Source organism: Hemibagrus wyckioides, linkage group LG07, assembly GCF_019097595.1.
Source record: "Hemibagrus wyckioides isolate EC202008001 linkage group LG07, SWU_Hwy_1.0, whole genome shotgun sequence".
In the NCBI taxonomy this organism is placed as follows: domain Eukaryota; kingdom Metazoa; phylum Chordata; class Actinopteri; order Siluriformes; family Bagridae; genus Hemibagrus; species Hemibagrus wyckioides.
The window spans coordinates 30,515,760-30,534,900 of record NC_080716.1 but is presented as its reverse complement, the minus strand read 5'-3'; the positions used below and the strand labels follow the sequence as shown (position 1 = coordinate 30,534,900).

Genomic DNA, 19,141 nt, shown 5'->3' with positions numbered 1-19,141 from the left:
GAGAGAGAGCGAAAGAGAGACAGACAGACAGACAAAGAGACAGACAGAGAGAGAGAGAGAGACAGACAGACAGACAGACAGAGAGGCAGATGGGGAGAAAATTTCAAAAATGTTAATACAGCTGTCGGTGTGTGTGTGTGTGTGTGTGTGTGTGTTTCAGTCATGCAGTTTGTTGTTGCATCATCACCCATCAATAAACATAGCATATCAACACACAGACAGAGAGAGAGAGAGAGAGAGAGACTTACACACCCTATACTTGCCTGCAGTGGATGATTATTGGACACGATCGTCCCCTGTAACACTTGTTAACCTTTCTGTAATGAAACACAAACAAAATGATGAGACTGGAACATAGACACTTAAAGATATACATATACACATATACCCTCAACACTATACATATACACATATACCCTCAACACTATACATATACACATATACCCTCAACACTATACATATACACATGTACTCTCAACACTATACATATACACATATACCCTCAACACTATACATATACACATATACCCTCAACACTATACATATACACATATACCCTCAACACTATACATATACACATATACCCTCAACACTATACATATACACATATACTCTCAACACTATACATATACACATATACCCTCAACACTATACATATACACATATACTCTACTACACTATACATATACACATATACTCTCAACACTATACATATACACATATACCCTCAACACTATACATATACACATATACCCTAATACACTATACATATACACATATACTCTACTACACTGTACACATGCACATATACCCTCAACACTATACACATTCACATATATCCTACTACACTATACATATACACATATACCCTCAACACTACACATATGCACATATACCCTCAACACTATACACATTCACATATACTCTACTACACTATACATGTACACATATACTCTACTACACTATACATGTACACATATACCCTCAACACTATACATGTACACATATACCCTCAACACTATACATATACACATATACTCTACTACACTATACATGTACACATATACCCTCAACACTATACACATACACATATACCCTACAAGACTATACATATACACATATACCCTACTACACTATACATATACACATATACCCTACAAGACTATACATATACACATATACCCTACTACACTATACATATACACATATACTCTACTACACTATACATGTACACATATACCCTCAACACTATACATGTACACATATACCCTCAACACTATACATACACATATACCCTCAACACTATACATATACACATATACCCTACAAGACTATACATATACACATATACCCTCAACACTATACATATTCACATATACCCTCAACACTATACATATACACATATTCCCTCAACACTATACATATACACATATACCCTCAACACTATACATATACACATATACCCTCAACACTATACATATACACATATACCCTCAACACTATACATATACACATATACCCTACTACACCATACATATACACATATACCCTAATACACTATACATATACACATATACCCTACTACACCATACATATACACATATACCCTACTACACCATACATATACACATATACCCTACTACACCATACATATACACATATACCCTACTACACCATACATATACACATATACCCTCAACACTATACATATACACATATACCCTACTACACCATACATATACACATATACCCTACTACACCATACATATACACATATACCCTACTACACCATACATATACACATATACCCTAATACACTATACATATACACATATACCCTACTACACCATACATATACACATATACCCTACTACACCATACATATACACATATACCCTACTACACCATACATATACACATATACCCTACTACACCATACATATACACATATACCCTACTACACTATACATATACACATATACCCTACTACACCATACATATACACATATACCCTACTACACCATACATATACACATATACCCTACTACACCATACATATACCCATATCCCCACAACACTATACATATACACATATACCCAACTACACCATACATATACACATATACCCTACTACACCATACATATACACATATACCCTACTACACCATACATATACACATATACCCTACTACACTATACATATACACATATACCCTACTACACCATACATATACACATATACCCTACTACACCATACATATACACATATACCCTCAACACTATACATGTACACATATACCCTCAACACTATACATATACACATATACCCTACTACACCATACATATACACATATACCCTACTACACCATACATATACACATATACCCTACTACACCATACATATACACATATACCCTACTACACCATACATATACACATATACTCCTACTACACCATACATATACACATATACCCTACAACACTATACATATACACATATACCCTACTACACCATACATATACACATATACCCTACTACACCATACATATACACATATACCCTACTACACCATACATATACACATATACCCTACTACACTATACATATACACATATACCCTACTACACCATACATATACACATATACCCTACTACACCATACATATACACATATACCCTACTACACCATACATATACACATATACCCTCAACACTATACATATACACATATACCCTACTACACCATACATATACACATATACCCTACTACACTATACATATACACATATACCCTACTACACCATACATATACACATATACCCTACTACACTATACATATACACATATACCCTACTACACCATACATATACACATATACCCTACTACACCATACATATACACATATACCCTACTACACTATACATATACACATATACCCTACTACACCATACATATACACATATACCCTCAACACTATACATATACACATATACCCTACTACACCATACATATACACATATACCCTACTACACCATACATATACACATATACCCTACTACACTATACATATACACATATACCCTACTACACCATACATATACACATATACCCTCAACACTATACATATGCACATATACCCTCAACCCTATACATGCGAATCTTTCATTCCACACGGGGTGGGAGGAGTCAGTGCTGACACTACTCTTCTCTCTGTACTGGACTGTACAATAAAACACACACTACACACTACACACAATACACTCTGGTTTATACAGAACTCTCAATAAACTTTGCACATAACCATTTTTGCACATCGAATAGGTCTGTAACCTTAAACACTTAAACACTTGTCTTGCACATTACTTGTTTTTCATCTCATTCTCCATATTTATTCCTAAATCTGTTTTTAGTATTTTTCTGATATATTTTCTTATATTGTTATATTCTGCTATATTTTGTAATATTTTATATTTTGTTATTTGATATATTTTTGTTATATTCTATATTTTGTTATTTGATATATTTTTTGTTATATGTTTGTACCCTAATTTGGGTATTTTAGAATTTTTTTTCTATATTTTATTATATTGTTATATTCTACTATATTTGGTAATATTTTATATTTTTGTTATTTGATATATTTTATGTTATATTTTTGTATCCTAATTTGGGTATTTTAGTATTTTTGTTATATTCCTTCCTATTTTCTCTATTACCTGTGTTTGTGGATACTGCTGGAAACTGTGAATTTCCCTTTGGGATGAATAAAGTATCTATCTATCTATCTATCTATCTATCTATCTATCTATTGATCACTATATACTCTTCTATACACTATATATATATATATATATATATATATATATATATATATATATACATATATATATATATATACATATCTGTGACATACATATATATATATACATATAGTATATATATATACATATAGTATATATATACTGTACGTTGTTCTATAGACTCTACTCTACACTGTGTACAGTGCTCTATATATTATACACTGTACCCTTGTACACACTATACTCTATTCTCTACACTGTTCTATACACTATACAGTGTTCTATAAACCTGCTCTACAAACCTGAACACTATAAACACTAGACACTGATCCCTATAGCTATCCACCTACTGTATACACTATACACATATACACCAATACAGTCCACACACCTATAACCTATACATTCTACATTATTATTATAATTATTATTATTATTGCTCTGTAACACTGAGCTCTGGCTGTCTCGCCTCGGTGCTCTAATAAAATTCGAAACATTCTAATGTTTGTGCAATAAAACAAATTGTGAAAACGAGAGCGATAAACCCTGTTAAAGGGGTGGCGAACACTACGATGGGCTGGGACACATTACCATTAACACACAATTAGCAGTGTTACACGCCTGAGTGGAAAAACACCCCCCCACACACACACAAGCACTCACACCCGCACTCACACACACTTTTCATGCTTTTCACACCGCCCTTGGGGTTACCATGGAAACCAAATCTCTTAGCCCTAATTTTGTTTTTTCAAGAGTTCGGTGTGATGCTTTTTGTGTTTTCTTTTCATCATGCATATCTCTCTCTCTCTCTGTCTCTCTCACTTGTGCGCTCATCTGACTGAATACCTCAAGGCTGTTTACCAGTGCCACGGAAAATGAGAAAAACATATCCATTAAGGACGATTATCGAAGGATTATTCATTTAGAACGACCTCCTTCGAAAAAAATAAAAAAATAAATAAAAGAGAAAGAGAAAATGGGAAAAATTATCTGAAATAAAAATTCATGAAAATAAGACAAGCGGAAGAAAAATAATGAAATAAAAGTACCCTTTGCGACACAAGTGAAAGCAATGAACAGGATCTGATATTTCACAGAGAGAGGGAGAGAGAGAGAGAGAGAGAGAGAGAGAGGTAGTTCTTTAGATGATTGAAGCAGCAGGACAGAGATGAGGAATCGTCTTGGAAAGACAGATTAGAAGATGGAACAAAATAATAGAAAAAAAACAACACTAGGAGGAGACGAATATCTAGAAAGCGTGAGAAAGGAGAAAAGAGAGAACAAGGTGGTGGCAGGGAAGAAGAAAGGAGAGAATGAGAGTAACAGAGGGATGTAAAAAAGAGGACAGGAAGATAGGAAAAGGTAGAAAGATGAATAGATGACAGAGGCATGCAAAGGGATATTGAGGTGTATAGTGAAATAATACAAAAAAGGGGTCGAAATAAGAGAAGGAGACATGGTGAGAGAGCACAAAAAGGGAAGATGGGGGGATTATGAACAAGTATGGATAGAGGGGTAGAAGGAAGAATGGAGGAAATCACACAAAAGGATGAGAGGAGTGTAGAGAAAGAAAAGAGTAGAGCTTAAGGATGTAGTGAAAGAGAAAAAAGAGAAATTAAAGAGAGAGAGAGAGAGAGAGATGATGGAGACAGAGGTAAATACGTAAATATGAAGTTGAGGAGAGACAAAACAACATGGAACATGACAAAGGATAGTGAGATTAAAGAAGAAGGAGGAAGAGGAGGAGGAGGAGGAGGAGTGCAGGGCCTGGAAGAAGAGATACAGTTTCCAATGATCACTTTTGTGACTATGCAACTGGGCTCATATAACTAGCTGCAACATCACAAAAATGACAGTGGCAACCGCTAATTAGCTGGCCAACCGAAAAGAGAGGGGGGGAGGGGGAGCGAAGTACGTCTGTCATTCAATGCATGAAACATTCATGACTACGAAAATAACCAAAATGGCCGCCGACATCATAACAAGCCTCGGCATTAAACACAGTAAAAAGCCACTGAGAGAATGAACTCCTTCCACATGCTGAGAGAAAGCTAGAAGATTCCAGAATGTTCCTGATAAAAAAAATAAAATAAAAAAAAACATGTCCTGTCATGTTCCTGTTGCTCAGGAGCTTAAAAATATAACTGGATATTTTCCCTTTAATTACTGAAGGTGTCTGAATTAAGGACATGGAGCATTATTTATTGCACTGAAGTACAACAGAACTGAAAAAAATGCAGGAATCAGATTGATTATAGCATACATGCTCAGAGAAAAATAAACTTTCTGGAAATTTCCACAGTCGCTAGAACAGCTCCAATGCACAGGGTCATATTAACAGGTTTGTCCTAATACCTTATGGTTTCTATAGCAACCACTTGTCCACAGGGACTCCTAGAAGGTGGACGCTCCACTGATAATGAACCTTCACTGCTCAGAAGTTTACGCTCGAAACAAACCCATACGATTTAGCGATCCTGAAGCCAATAGCATCACACCACAGACTCATCTCAGCACTGGGGGTTATTTTAAAGGTCACACAGGGAGCCGAAAGTTAAAGTAAGCGTGCACTGAAAGCTAAAAGTGACATGACATAAAAGAAAGAATGAAAACAAAACATTATTTTTGACCTTCACCTTTAAAAATAAACCAAAGATAATCTGAGATAAATATAGGGAATTGTGACAGGCTGCTGCCATTACCAATAATTCCCCATTTAAGCTCAAATAGATGGAAGAAAAGCAAACAGGAGGCTGGCAGATTTGACGATATAATATTATTTACCCACCAGCGGTGTGGATGTCTGGGTGATAAAGCTGACCCATTGTGAGTGTGCATTCTCCCACTCTATTAAAGACATTTATGCCAGAAGAAAAATGCCATGGGCTTTTCCGTCACTATAGATTTATAGCTCAGCGTTTTTCCATTTAACCAAAGTGTCGGAATTAAGGATTGTTATAATGGCCTGCTGCTTATTTGCTATGATGCAAAAGGAATAGAAAAAAATAACAACAATTGGATTTTAATGATCTGTTTTCTGTTTTCTGACCATGTTGACCATGATTTGGATCAGAAGGTCAAAGAACTGGAACATCTCTGAAGCTTTGAAAATATTTTCAAGAACCTGAGTGGTTAAACATCTGACTCTAGAACCCCATCGATGAAACTTCTGGTTGCTAGCATAGAACTTCACCTTCTCCCAAAAAAAAAAAAATTAAATTAGATCTCTCTTGGTGTCCAGCCAGTTTAAAGATGAGTTTATACACACCTGCGGAAGTCCAGCAGGGTTCGAGCTGACTCAGGAACATTCTGGTCCATCCATGACAGGAAGTGGAACTGGGTTACGGTACGTGTCTCGTTGGTCTGGACGTTCTTCAGGTAGAAACTGCGCACCAGGAAGTCCTCGCACCAGATGTGCTCTGACACCAAATTGACCTGGAGATAAAAGAGAATAACTGCATCCCTGCTAGAATGTGCCAGAGGATTGTGGAGACTGAAAAGTCCCTCAAGATAACATAGGGTTTATCAAAGGACTGTGTAGGAACTTTTAAGTGAGAACAATACATCCAAATGCCAGTATCGATTTGATGAATATCCATACAATAGATGAGCTTTAATTCTTTTAGCCTCAGGAAACTTGTTGTCCTGAACCCTGTTCCTGAACAATCGCTACCTTGCCAAGTTTAGCGCTAAGCCTCATCTAAGCTCACTGGATCTGTTGAATCAATGATTTCAGGAAGATCAGACTATCAAAGAAATCGTGTACGATTAGTGCAGGAGCTAAATCTTGCTCCAGGCTGATGAGTTGGTGCACCTCCTACAACTGCAAATCCCAGTTCCTCATCTGGTCAGTATAGACCTCCATAAGACCAGACTGGACTGTCTCAAAAAGTTCTACTCAAGTACTCACGACAATCAGCACCTTACCTCATAGATGTGGTACAGGTCCGACCCTTCGTCCGGCCAGTATTGGTGGCATTGTTTGGTTCCGTTCTCTGATAGCGGTGTTAGCATGACGATCACCACGCAGCCACTCTCCCACACCATCTACAGCAGTGCAGAAATGAAGAAGAGCTCAGGATTTGAGACAAAAATGCACAAATCTAGAAATACACAAGCTTCAAGATGTATCAACAGCAAGGATGCTTATAAGAAACGTAGAAGCTTGACGTGTCAGTGTCACAATTTACATCAGGAGTAGAAATTATACAGAATATATATCCCAGAATTAGAGTGTCCAGCACTTTGCATAAGTATTTGAACCCCCCCCCCCCCATCCCATCCCAGCCCTCCAATAAACGTTTTCCTGAGCTACAACCTACCACTGAAATGGACTTAATTTGGATTAAGTGTCACAAATCTACACAAAATATTTCAATATAGAGAAAAATCCAAATGTGGCATGACTGTGTAAGTATTCAGCACTAAATCCCTAAATTAGTTCTGCTGCAACCCAAAGCAACATAATCAGATACAGGGAGTTTATAATAAGGCAATAATGCTAAGCAATGTGGCTCAGCCCTCAATCTGACTGGGAATCTGTGCCAACATTTGTAGGAAAAACAAAAAGTTCAGCATTTCATCTGAGAGAGCAAAATGAAATCAGTATCCTACATACAGTATGTAGATGATATATATATCTAAAGCTATGTCTACGAAGGTCAATCATATCATATCTTATTTTTTGTTTAATTAACCTGCAAATGTTTCATGAGTAAATTAACTGGTAACAATTCCCAAATAAATCCATTTCTAAGGTGTAAAGCTACAAAATGTGGAAATGTTCAGGGGGTGAATATTTAAACAATCCGCTGTCTAATGTGACAGGTTAAGTAAATGTAAACACTTTTCTTTTAAATTCCAAACTGAATTCAGTGATCCAAGGGTTAAGAGTCTCGCTCTAAAACCCAAATCTGGTCAGTATCCCCAGAATTTAAACTCCATCTTGCTCAAATTATCCTGAAATTCTAGTCTGCTATTGTAGAGCTAAATATTCATGGGGTAAACACTTAGGTTTTTATTGCCACTTGGATGCATGCAATAATTCTGCAGCAACTTAAACGTAGCATATGTTTCACTTAACAAAGTGTTCCCTGGCGGCCGAGCTGGCTATTATTAGCAGAACCGTTTCCTTGTTGTAATTGAAGTTTAAGTTCATCTTGCCGCCCCGCTCTTCCATCGCTCGGCTTGCCGCCGTCCCTCCCTCTCGATCTGTCTCTCTCTTTTCTCGTCTGTCTGAGCCGGCGTTTCTCGCTCCATTTCTCCTAATCACACTTTCTCCGTGTCCTTCGGAGATATAATGGCCCGCTGTGGCCGTTAGGAAAATGAGGGGAAAACACTGACTTTTACGAGGGGCAATAAAAACACAATGGTCCTGACCATAAACTAATCACACTCACGTTCAGCGTGTCCCTCGAGAGCCGTTACGGTGAAATACGCCGCGAGGCTCCGCCACCGTGACTGCCGCAAAAACACGGCACCGGAGATCGACGACAAAAAGGTGATACATCGCTTGGATCGAGGTAACTTTTAGCTGTTAATTAACAGTTCTTTCATTTTTATTTATTTATTGCCCACCTTATACGTGCTGACATGCTGCCCTGCTGTAAAAATAGCAACGCTATTTCCTGTCCTATCTAGCTTTGACTAGCATTTAGATTAGATACCTAATGTGGAATGAGATAAAGATTGGTGCAACTCTAGGACTCTAAGGATTAGAAAATTGTTTGTTGCTTCAGAGGCAAAAAAACAATGGAAAGATTTCGAGGTGCTTGTGTGACTTGATAGTTACATTGTGGAACTGTAGCTGTTTTTCATTCCCCAAAGGATTTATATGAAATTTAAAAAAAAAATGTAATGAAAACAACCAAATAAACAAGTTTTTTTGTCTCAGCTAAATTATGTCTAAAATATTATGTAATATTTTAACTATTGTTTAATCCAGAGGTACAGTAACAGTAATAGAACATGAAACCAACCACAGGGCAGTCCCAGGATGCTCTTTCTCTCTCTCTCTCTCTCTCTCTCTCTCTCTTTGTCAGTCTCAACCCCCAGAACCTCAAACACAGCACGCTATTTTCCCCCCATCGTTCCATTTCAACGCTCTCATTAAATGGCTGCTTAAGAATCGTAAAAATGATTTCTGATGTGGTTCTTCTGCTTCATTACCTCATTAAGCCACTAAGTCACGATGTTTTGTTCGTCGTTTCAGAGTTACGACTCTGCAAACTGGAGCCCATCTGATGAGCTAATCCAAACGTTCCAAAGCAGGTGATCAAATATTGTCAGTGACTAACGTCGCTACGCAAGGTTAAGCAAAGGTCAAAGCCAAAGCAGCAAGCAATGGCACCAACGGAGCAGAACAAATCCCGTCTATTCACTTCACGCCGCCGGAGCAGGTGACCTTCCAGATAATGACGGCAGACTTTTTTTTTTCTTCTTAACCGTAATGACAGTCAATGACACAAACACGCCAAGATAATCGACAGGGTTCGTATTCATTGGGAAGCTGAACGGAGCGTTTTTAATGAAAGCTCCCGGAGTCTGCACACCTCCGGCTCCTCCCAATGCGGTCAGACGAAATTAATTCAATTGAGATCATTATTTTTTTTCCAGCAGTAATTGGTAAAATGATAAATACAAGCAAGCGGTAACCTCAATTAGCGATCATCCCATTAGTTGGTGAATGCAGGCCGGTTGCTAGGGAAGGTCGCGTGACATCAAACGCATTAGCGTAATCAATTTGTGTGAGTTCAATCAAAAGTGCGCTTTTAACAAAGAGAGCGAGATATCCTGCATGCCAGAGTCTACCTTTTTAGCAAACAGAAAGAATCGGATAATGGATTGGATTTGAAAAGCACGTCTCAGTCATAAGTGATAAGTTCTGATCTCAGGATCTGTCCTGATGCCCTACTTCTGGTTGGAGCCTCTTCACTGAGGATGGAGACATATAAGCTCACGGTGGATGATTCCACTTCCAACCATGGAGATGGCCTTAGGACTTGCACTCAAGTCTCCATCAGTGATCAGTTCTTCCTGTTTTTTGAAGGATAACGATTTATAATTAGACATTCTGGTGTCACCCAGATGATGATGGCTTCCCTGTGGAGTCTCTCAAGGGAGTTTTCCCCAGAATTTATACATTTCCCTAAAGCCGATTTGCAACAATTGAATTCACCTGAACACTAATCCTATAGTGATGGTGAATCAGGGTGTGTTGGAATAAGCTGATATTTCTATTTCCTGTAAAATCCCTTCCCATGGCTTTATTAGGATATTTTCTTCCCTAAACTACAGGAAGTGAAATCTTCTAGGCATCAGATGGATCTGATTTTTATGTGCTTGGCTATGGCATGGCTGTCTAAAAGTGTAAGAGAAACAGGCTGAGGTTTCCGAGATCTTCAGGCAGACCGGCAGGTTTGTTAAACACAACAGCTAAGCATCAAGACAAGGATAGAAGAAAAGCTAAATAGATCCATTTTGCTAAAAATATATTTATTTCCTAAAGCCAAGTTGTCCAGGTTGGGATGAAAAGCTCAAAAACAAAAAAAAATCTCTCAGCAACATGACAAGTTTTTTTTTTCCCAAAGCTTTCCTCCACACACTTTTCGGCATATGAAAGAAATCTGTAGATGATCCACTGGCAGTCCGATGGGACATGATTCAGCTGCTGGTTCAGGAATGGGTTTTGAAGGTGAGCCTGGAAATAAGAGCAAACGCTAATTTGAGAGTATGACTGTATACAGCTCCGAGATACAATCCGCCTGCTCGGGTACCTCCTGTATACCGCTATTCTTATAGAACTGAGATGTGAAGCTTCAAATGATGCCTTTGTCAACCTTCACACTTTGCTACTAGCTGACTATTTGAACTTTGCTAATAATTTGATTAAAAAAGTGCTAGCTAGAATATTCTGCTCTTTGTGGATGATCCCACCTGGATATAATTATCGCGAAATCTTATCCTTGCTTTACTGTAGATTTATACCTAAGAGCTGCTGCTGTAATCATCATACTGCTCATACCACCCTGTAAACACACAGTCTGTCTTCACTCTTCCACACCTGTAATGATTTCTAATCCCACAATCCCAGAACTTAGAACTCCTTTTTGAGACCGGTTCCTCTCAAGGTTCCTTCCTCACCACTTGTTCATTAAGGATCTAAAATCTACATCCTGATTTCTGTTAAATTGCTCTGTGTTTAAAAAATTCCTCTGGTAAATTTTGAAGTACAGCATCTGTCTCTACTTGAAATCCAAATTTTTAGTAAATTAATGCCCCCTTTACCAAGGAAGTTGTTAGTAAGCTAATGTTAACTAGCAACAATTTCATTCCCCTGAAATCTTCGCAGAGCTTCAGAGCTCTGTCTCTCCAGTGGTGTTCGATCCAGTTCACAGTAACGATAGCTGACAGGATTTCTGATTCAGTTTGAGGGTCAGACTGCTGAAAATAGCACAAGCTGTTATTATTCTGTTCACATGTTTTCGAGCAGGTTCCTCGCCTTCAAAAAAAAAAACAGTTCTGTGAATGCATTGAAAGAGCTGAGGCTTGCTCAGATATCCAACCGTGTTAGCTAGCTTGTGTTAACTAGCTTCTCAGCAATGGTGATTATGAAGATGACAATAAAACCCTGTCAGAAGTCCAGTCAGGCTAATTCATGTTCCCTAGCTAGTGTTAGCAATAAAGATAAGCATTTAGGACTAGAATTTTTTGAAAGTGTGTCAGGTTAGCTTAGAATAACTAGTGAGATAAAAAAATGTCAGGTAAAACCAAACATGTTTACCTGCCAGAAGTCGGCCACCGTAGATGACAAAGGACCCTGAGCTGAGATGTAGGCTGGGTTACGGGGGTCGTGGTCCATCTACAGAAACAGCAAGAGAGAGAGAGAGAGAGAGAGAGAGAGAGAGAGAGAGAGAGAGAGAATTAGTAGCAGTACACAGAATAACAAAGTTCATGTATTTAAATGATACAGAAAGCTGCTCTCCTGGTTCACTGGTGTATACACAATTTATTTATTCATTTATTTATTCATGCTCTCCAATTAAGAGCAAATTGTTTACAATAGCAGCTGGGAGAAATTTACAAATTGCAAAATTAGAGAGAGAGGGAGAGAGAGAGAAAGAGAGAGAGAGAGAGAGAGAGAGAGAGAAAGGAAATAAATTGAGGAACATGAATATGTTGTGAATTTGACCAGCACCAGCAGTTAAATGTGATAGACCTTAGAGTTACTTTGATGCCATATCTACTTACTTATCTTTGACAGGAGAAGAAGCCACACCTCTTACACTAGGACTGTCAGAAACAGAGACCATGCCTCCTTCGCTAAGACTGACGCACACATAGAGGCCACGCACCCTTCACTGACACTGACTCACACACAGAGGCCACGCCTCCTTCACTGACACTGACACACCCACAGAGGCCACACCTCCTTCACTGACACACACATAGAGGCCACGCCTCCTTCACTGACACTGACTCACACACAGAGGCCATGCCTCCTTCACTGACACTGACACACCCACAGGCCATGCCTACTTTAACGAGACTCACACACACACAGGCCATGCCTCCTTCCTTGAGACTGACACACACAGAGGCCATGTCTCCTTCACTAAGACTGACACACACATAGAGGCCACGCCTCCTTCACTGAGACCAACACACACATAGAGGCCACGCCTCCGTCACTGACACTGACTCACATACAGAGGCCACACCTCCTTCACTGCCACTGACACACACATAGAGGCCACGCCTCCTTCATTGACACTGACTCACACACAGAGGCCATGCCTCCTTCACTGACACTGACTCACACACAGAGGCCACGCCTCCTTCACTGACACTGACACACCCACAGGCCATGCCTACTTTAACGAGACTCATACACACACAGGCCATGCCTCCTTCCCTGAGACTGACACACACAGAGGCCATGCCTCCTTCACTAAGACAGACACACAAATAGTGGCCACGCCTCCTTCACTGAGACTGACACACACACAGAGGCCACGCCTCCTTCACTAACACTGACACACCCACAGGCCATGCCTACTTTACTGAGACAGAAACACATAGAGGCTATGCCTCCTTCACACAGAGGCCATGCCCCCTTCAGGGACACTTACACACCCAGAGGCCCTGCTCCCTTCACTGAGACTGACACACACACAGGCCACTCCTCCTTCACTGGACACAAATCACAAAGAAAATAATCAGGCTATCATCTAATGAGTCCAGAGCCAAATCCCTCCATCGTAGTCCTATTCCGATCACTTCCCCTCCCTCTTTCTGTCTTTCACTCCCTCTTTCCTGTGCATTGCGTGCTCTGCTCTTTTCTCCGAGCAGTCACAGCGTCTATGTTTTCTTTAATATGCCTGATTAAAGCCAGATCGTTGAATAAAGCCTGGCAGCGCTCTAATCAAACATATTTATTTACGAGAGGCTCAGCATCTAGGAGATGAAACTTGTCTGTTGGTGTCTGTGTGTCAGATTGAAAGAGAAAAAAACAATAAATAACTTGCATGCCATTCATCATGCACTGGCCACGGATGAATAACAACAGACAAATTAGCGGCCAAAAAAATCAATTTGCATTTTTCAAACAGTGGTAAAGGCTGTATTCTGATTTCCTTACATCAGAGGATTAGGGTTGGATGGCATTTTAGAGACTTGTACCAAAATAAAATGAAACAGTTGTTTAAAATAAAGCTTTAAATGAATACATTTTAAATGAAGAGCTAACCACAATAGACTAGTGCTTGTTAATATCCGTCTTGTTTGGAGCACCTACCCATTCCGTCTGTGTCGGTATCACACACTGTTCCCTGAGAGCCTTTCGAGAGCCTGTCAGAAAGCATCGCTGAATAATCCACATTATCCCAGAGTGCTACAAAAGGAACTTTGTTAATGAGAAGTCGATCGTCAGCGGATTGGAACGCAGCCATTCTGACTGGACACAATAGGAAGCAGGCTAAGTGGAGCTCAGGTATGTTCCCTTGTTAGGGGATCAAGCTGGGACACTATTGTCCCCGGGCAGTGTAAGAGAACATAATCCAACACAAGCAGGCTTTACCCACTAAAAGGAAGTCGATCAAAATTTCAAGGAATTCTGTTGAGCTTGGAGTCGCAAGAGAGGCTTCTGGAGCTAACCCTGACTCGTTAGCATACATTTATGCTAGCAAACTAAACTCAAATTAAATTAGTTTGAATTAAATGTTACATGCTCGTCTTTAGTGTAAGATTAGATTATCAAAGCTAGCTAACTCTTCTAGCTACGTACTCTCTTGCAAGGCATTAACGATCTCATTAAGGTCTCTATTCACACTGAATAAAAGTTTGTATATAATAGAATTTTCATGGGAATTAACCAAAAGAGAAGGAACTAAAGCTGTGATTGGATGGCGTGAGTCATGGGATAGCCGTCCTACCTAATTAGCATAGAATTCATCAATACCTAAATATTCCTTAATTAATAACTGCGTCCCTTTAAACTAGGGGTATTGCTTATCTTAAGGACGCTTAGGAAAGAATGCTTGGTCAGCTTATCCTTCAATCCGTGGGAATTAACAAAAAACAGACATTCCGATATTAATTCAACAACTTAATGAAATGAATCAAAGCGTTATAAAATATCCCACATTCCACACACGCATTACAATTTCATGGGTTCGATTTAGCATCTTGTGGTTTCATTACTTACGTGTAGACGATATTAAAAAAAATCATTTGGGATACTGATCAATGTTCAGTGCTCATCATAAAAGCTAACCCAGCTAAATTAGCTGTAGCACTACCCTAATTGCGGCATGGCCCTGACGTTCAATGAACAAGCAACAAAAAAAAAAAAAAAAATCAGACACAAAGCTCCATTGTTAGTATGAACGACGTGCACAGCCATTAGCCCGGCTCCAAATGGATATAATTGCTTAGCACAACCTTTATAGTCAGCAAGAACCATTATACACCAGACAGCTAATACCAGACTTTTGACTGCCCTTGTCTCGCTTCCCATAAAGGGAGATATTAAAGCGGATATATCATCTCAAACTCAAAAAGATGATCGTGCTCGTAAAATCTAATTACTCCAAGCTGAGAAGTGGATCAGTGAAGTGCCAGCTCGACAATAACTGCACTGAGGCACTCTGGGCCGCGCCAGGAGACTTCACGACGAGGACAGACAGAAATACTGACGCAAATAAGGCTGCAGTCTGTCTGTCAAATATGACAAGTGCAAAACTGATAGATGGAGGAAAGTCTATGGATAATTGCCAGGAAACTGCCACCCTTTAGTTTTGCCAAAATGAGGAGGCAAACTTAGATTCCTTATTAAAGCAGATCAAATCCTCTCTGATCCCTGGCACCCGGCTTTTATGGAGGTTTCATAGTCGGTCTCGAGGGCAAAACAAACTGTTAAAGCGCTCAAAGCGAAGTGATCCCAAAGCAAGAGTGCTTTTGTTGGATTCTTTCTTGCAGGAAGACCTTTAATCCTGGTCAGGGGTGCAATGAGTCCTCCACATCTCCTGAGAACACTGGAAACATTGGGAAGGAGGTTGGACTACACCATGGATGAGATGCCACTTAACTCCTTTTCACCTTTCATATTCCACCTACTGGCTTATGACATGGTATGACATGGGAAGTAGCCAGATCTCTCAGAAGAGTACTTGAGCTCTCAACAGATTCCTTAGCAAGATGCTAATTATGTTTATTCATCTACCTTCTCATGAAATCCATCAAGAGTATCCAAGTCAAAATTAGGACCTGGGATGAGCTGGTAGTCTGAATCTACTAAACATCAAGTGATAGCTATTTATTCCACTGATATCTCCAGTAAGAGTTTTATACTGGTTTGCTATGCAGTAAATCCAGAATCTCTCCTGGAAACCCTGGAAGCGAGGCAGGAATACATACTGGATGGGACTCCAGTCACTGAGCAGCAAAACTTCTAGGTGCAATGCAGCTTGGCAAATCCACCTCATGTCTTCAGAGATGTCAGGTAACCAAATGAAGAATTCAAAGCAAAACCAACGTGGATAGGATAAGTGGAAAAACATTCCAAAAGCTCAGGAGAGTACTGAATACAACGGAGATGGGATTGTGCTTCATCCTGGTTGTGGTCATGGTGGAATAGAATAGAATAGAATTCACCCTGGTACAACAGTCCAGAACAATACACCAAGGGGTCAATTAAAATTCCACCAGTCCACCTACTGATATATTTTAGTAAGGAGGGAGGAAACTGGATTACTCAAAGGAAATCCCTAGGAGAATTTTCATAATTCAGAACAAACTCTGCTACACCACTGTGCGAGATAGGTTCAAATCTCAGGATCACCAACTTCTGGGCCCTTGAGCAAGGCCCTTAACCCTCAACTGCTCATATGTCAGAATAGTGCCATACATGTAAATCACTACAAACTTCACATATAGGCTTGTTTAAGTTCCTACAAACTCATGAGGCCATGTGAGTCAAACTAAAGGCACTAAAGACGGTGCTTATTAGTGTAAGAGCACCATGAAGGATGGTCCCTCATCTTCCTCATTAAATCCTGATCCAAAACACTTCAGTGTAAATCACTGCATGGTTTTCAGGAAATAATACAGACTAAGTTTATTAGAAAATCTGATAAACAGATGTATGTGAGCAGGATTGGTCAAATGATTGGGACTGGGGATGGACCCTGTCTGGATTTTTCGACTGAGGAAGGACTGAGGATGAATATGAGGAAGTTTCCCACATGGACATATTGAAGGAAGTAATGGACTGACTATTGGACGGAATACTTAGTGATTGATTGTTTACTCCCTAGTCCTGTGTTTAGCTTTAAACTGCTTTCATGTTAGTATGAATTCTAAATAAAAAAAAAGCTGGGATAGATAACATTCATTCAATGTTCAAACTCACCCTTTGCTAGAAATCCTAGAAACAATCATAAACAATCCCTGCTCCTCCTCACGAGACTCCACCCCCTTTTGTCATTACCATGACAACGGCAGCAAGAGATCCCTTTTATGATGCTACCGGTTTCTCTTCACGGATGAGACAAAGTGTGTGTGTTCATGTGTGATGGTGAAGTAAGTGTGTGTGTGTGTGTGTGTGTGTGTAAAGTGTGTGAAAAGGCCAAAACCTTCAACCTTGAGCAGCCACTTAACTAAAGACAGGAGGGTTGAAAAAGGGGAAAAATGTCACAGATGACTCATTTCGAGGTCGTTCTGCTGCGACGCTGCTAACGAGGCAGCAGGCAGCAGCGTTTGACAGATGTAATTATGGCGGTTTTCATGTCAGGTTCCTGCCGGGATGTAATTACGAGGCCCCCTGTGCTCTGAAGGGAAGAGAAAACCCCTCACTTTCTTTTGTTTTCCCTTCGAGGGGGTCCGGGGTGATGGAGAGAGCAGGAGCACAGATTGACTTCAGCATTAACCCTGTGTCCTGTGTTCTGTTCATTGCTTGAGACGGATGTTTAACTTTGTTTTAATAAATAAAATCTCATCTAAGTGCTGGATTAACAAACTGATGCTTAGATACAGCTAAATCAAACAACAACCAGGACTGACACACACATAGAGGCCACGCCTCCTCCACTTAGACTGACACACATAGCCACACCTCCTTCACTGAGACTCACACACACAGAGGCCACGCCTCCTTCACTGACACTGACACACACAGAGGCCATGCTCCCTTCACTGACACTGACACACACACAGGCCATGCCCCCTTCACTGACACACACAGAGGCCACACCTCCTTCACTGACACACACAGGCCACGCCTCCTTCACTGAGTCTAACACACACACAGAGGCCACGCCTCCTTCACTGAGACTGACACACACAGAGGCCATGCCTCTTTCCCCTGACACACACTTAAGCCACGCCCACTTCTCTGAGATAGACACACATAGAGGCCACACCTCCTTTACTGTGACTGACACACAAAGGCCACACCTCTTTCACTGACACACACATAAGCCATGCCTTCTTCAATGTGAGTGACACACACAGAGGCCACGCCTCCTTCACTGACCAATCAGAATCCAGAATTCAATAGCTTTGTGGTATAAACTAGTTTCATATTCTAACATCTATGTTGTATTTGTGGCATTTTACACATTTTTTAAACGTATTTTTAATTTTAAGCGTGATTTCAATATCGTGTTAGAGTTCCACAGCCATGCAAGAAGGAAGTACTGTGTACTGAAGTACTCACAATGAGGCTAGCGTTGATGTAGTCCGATCCGCTCTGGTTATTCTCCGCCTTCAGCATCACTCTCGAGTGATCATCTGCGAAAGAGGAGGAAAAATAAATCAGCCTTCTATTTGTCTAATATAAA

General features: G+C 39.8%; 1 protein-coding gene across 2 annotated transcripts in view; it reads right to left on the bottom strand.

Annotated features, from left to right (window-relative positions):
• ptprn2 (protein tyrosine phosphatase receptor type N2) overlaps window positions 1-19,141 on the bottom strand; it is a 219,173-nt gene that overhangs the window by 5,025 nt on the left and 195,007 nt on the right. Inside the window, exons 16-20 of one of the 2 annotated variants that reach the window (XR_009205012.1) lie at window positions 19,018-19,091; window positions 12,586-12,663; window positions 7,731-7,850; window positions 7,072-7,238; window positions 253-317 (exon numbers count right to left, since the gene is read on the bottom strand). Coding sequence is in view for 1 of the 2 variants with exons in the window: in XM_058395448.1 (XP_058251431.1) it covers window positions 264-317; window positions 7,072-7,238; window positions 7,731-7,850; window positions 12,586-12,663; window positions 19,018-19,091 (493 nt within the window). In the remaining variant the exon portion in view is untranslated. The remainder of the gene's footprint in view (window positions 1-252; window positions 318-7,071; window positions 7,239-7,730; window positions 7,851-12,585; window positions 12,664-19,017; window positions 19,092-19,141) is intronic. The other variant, XM_058395448.1, reaches the window with a different exon arrangement.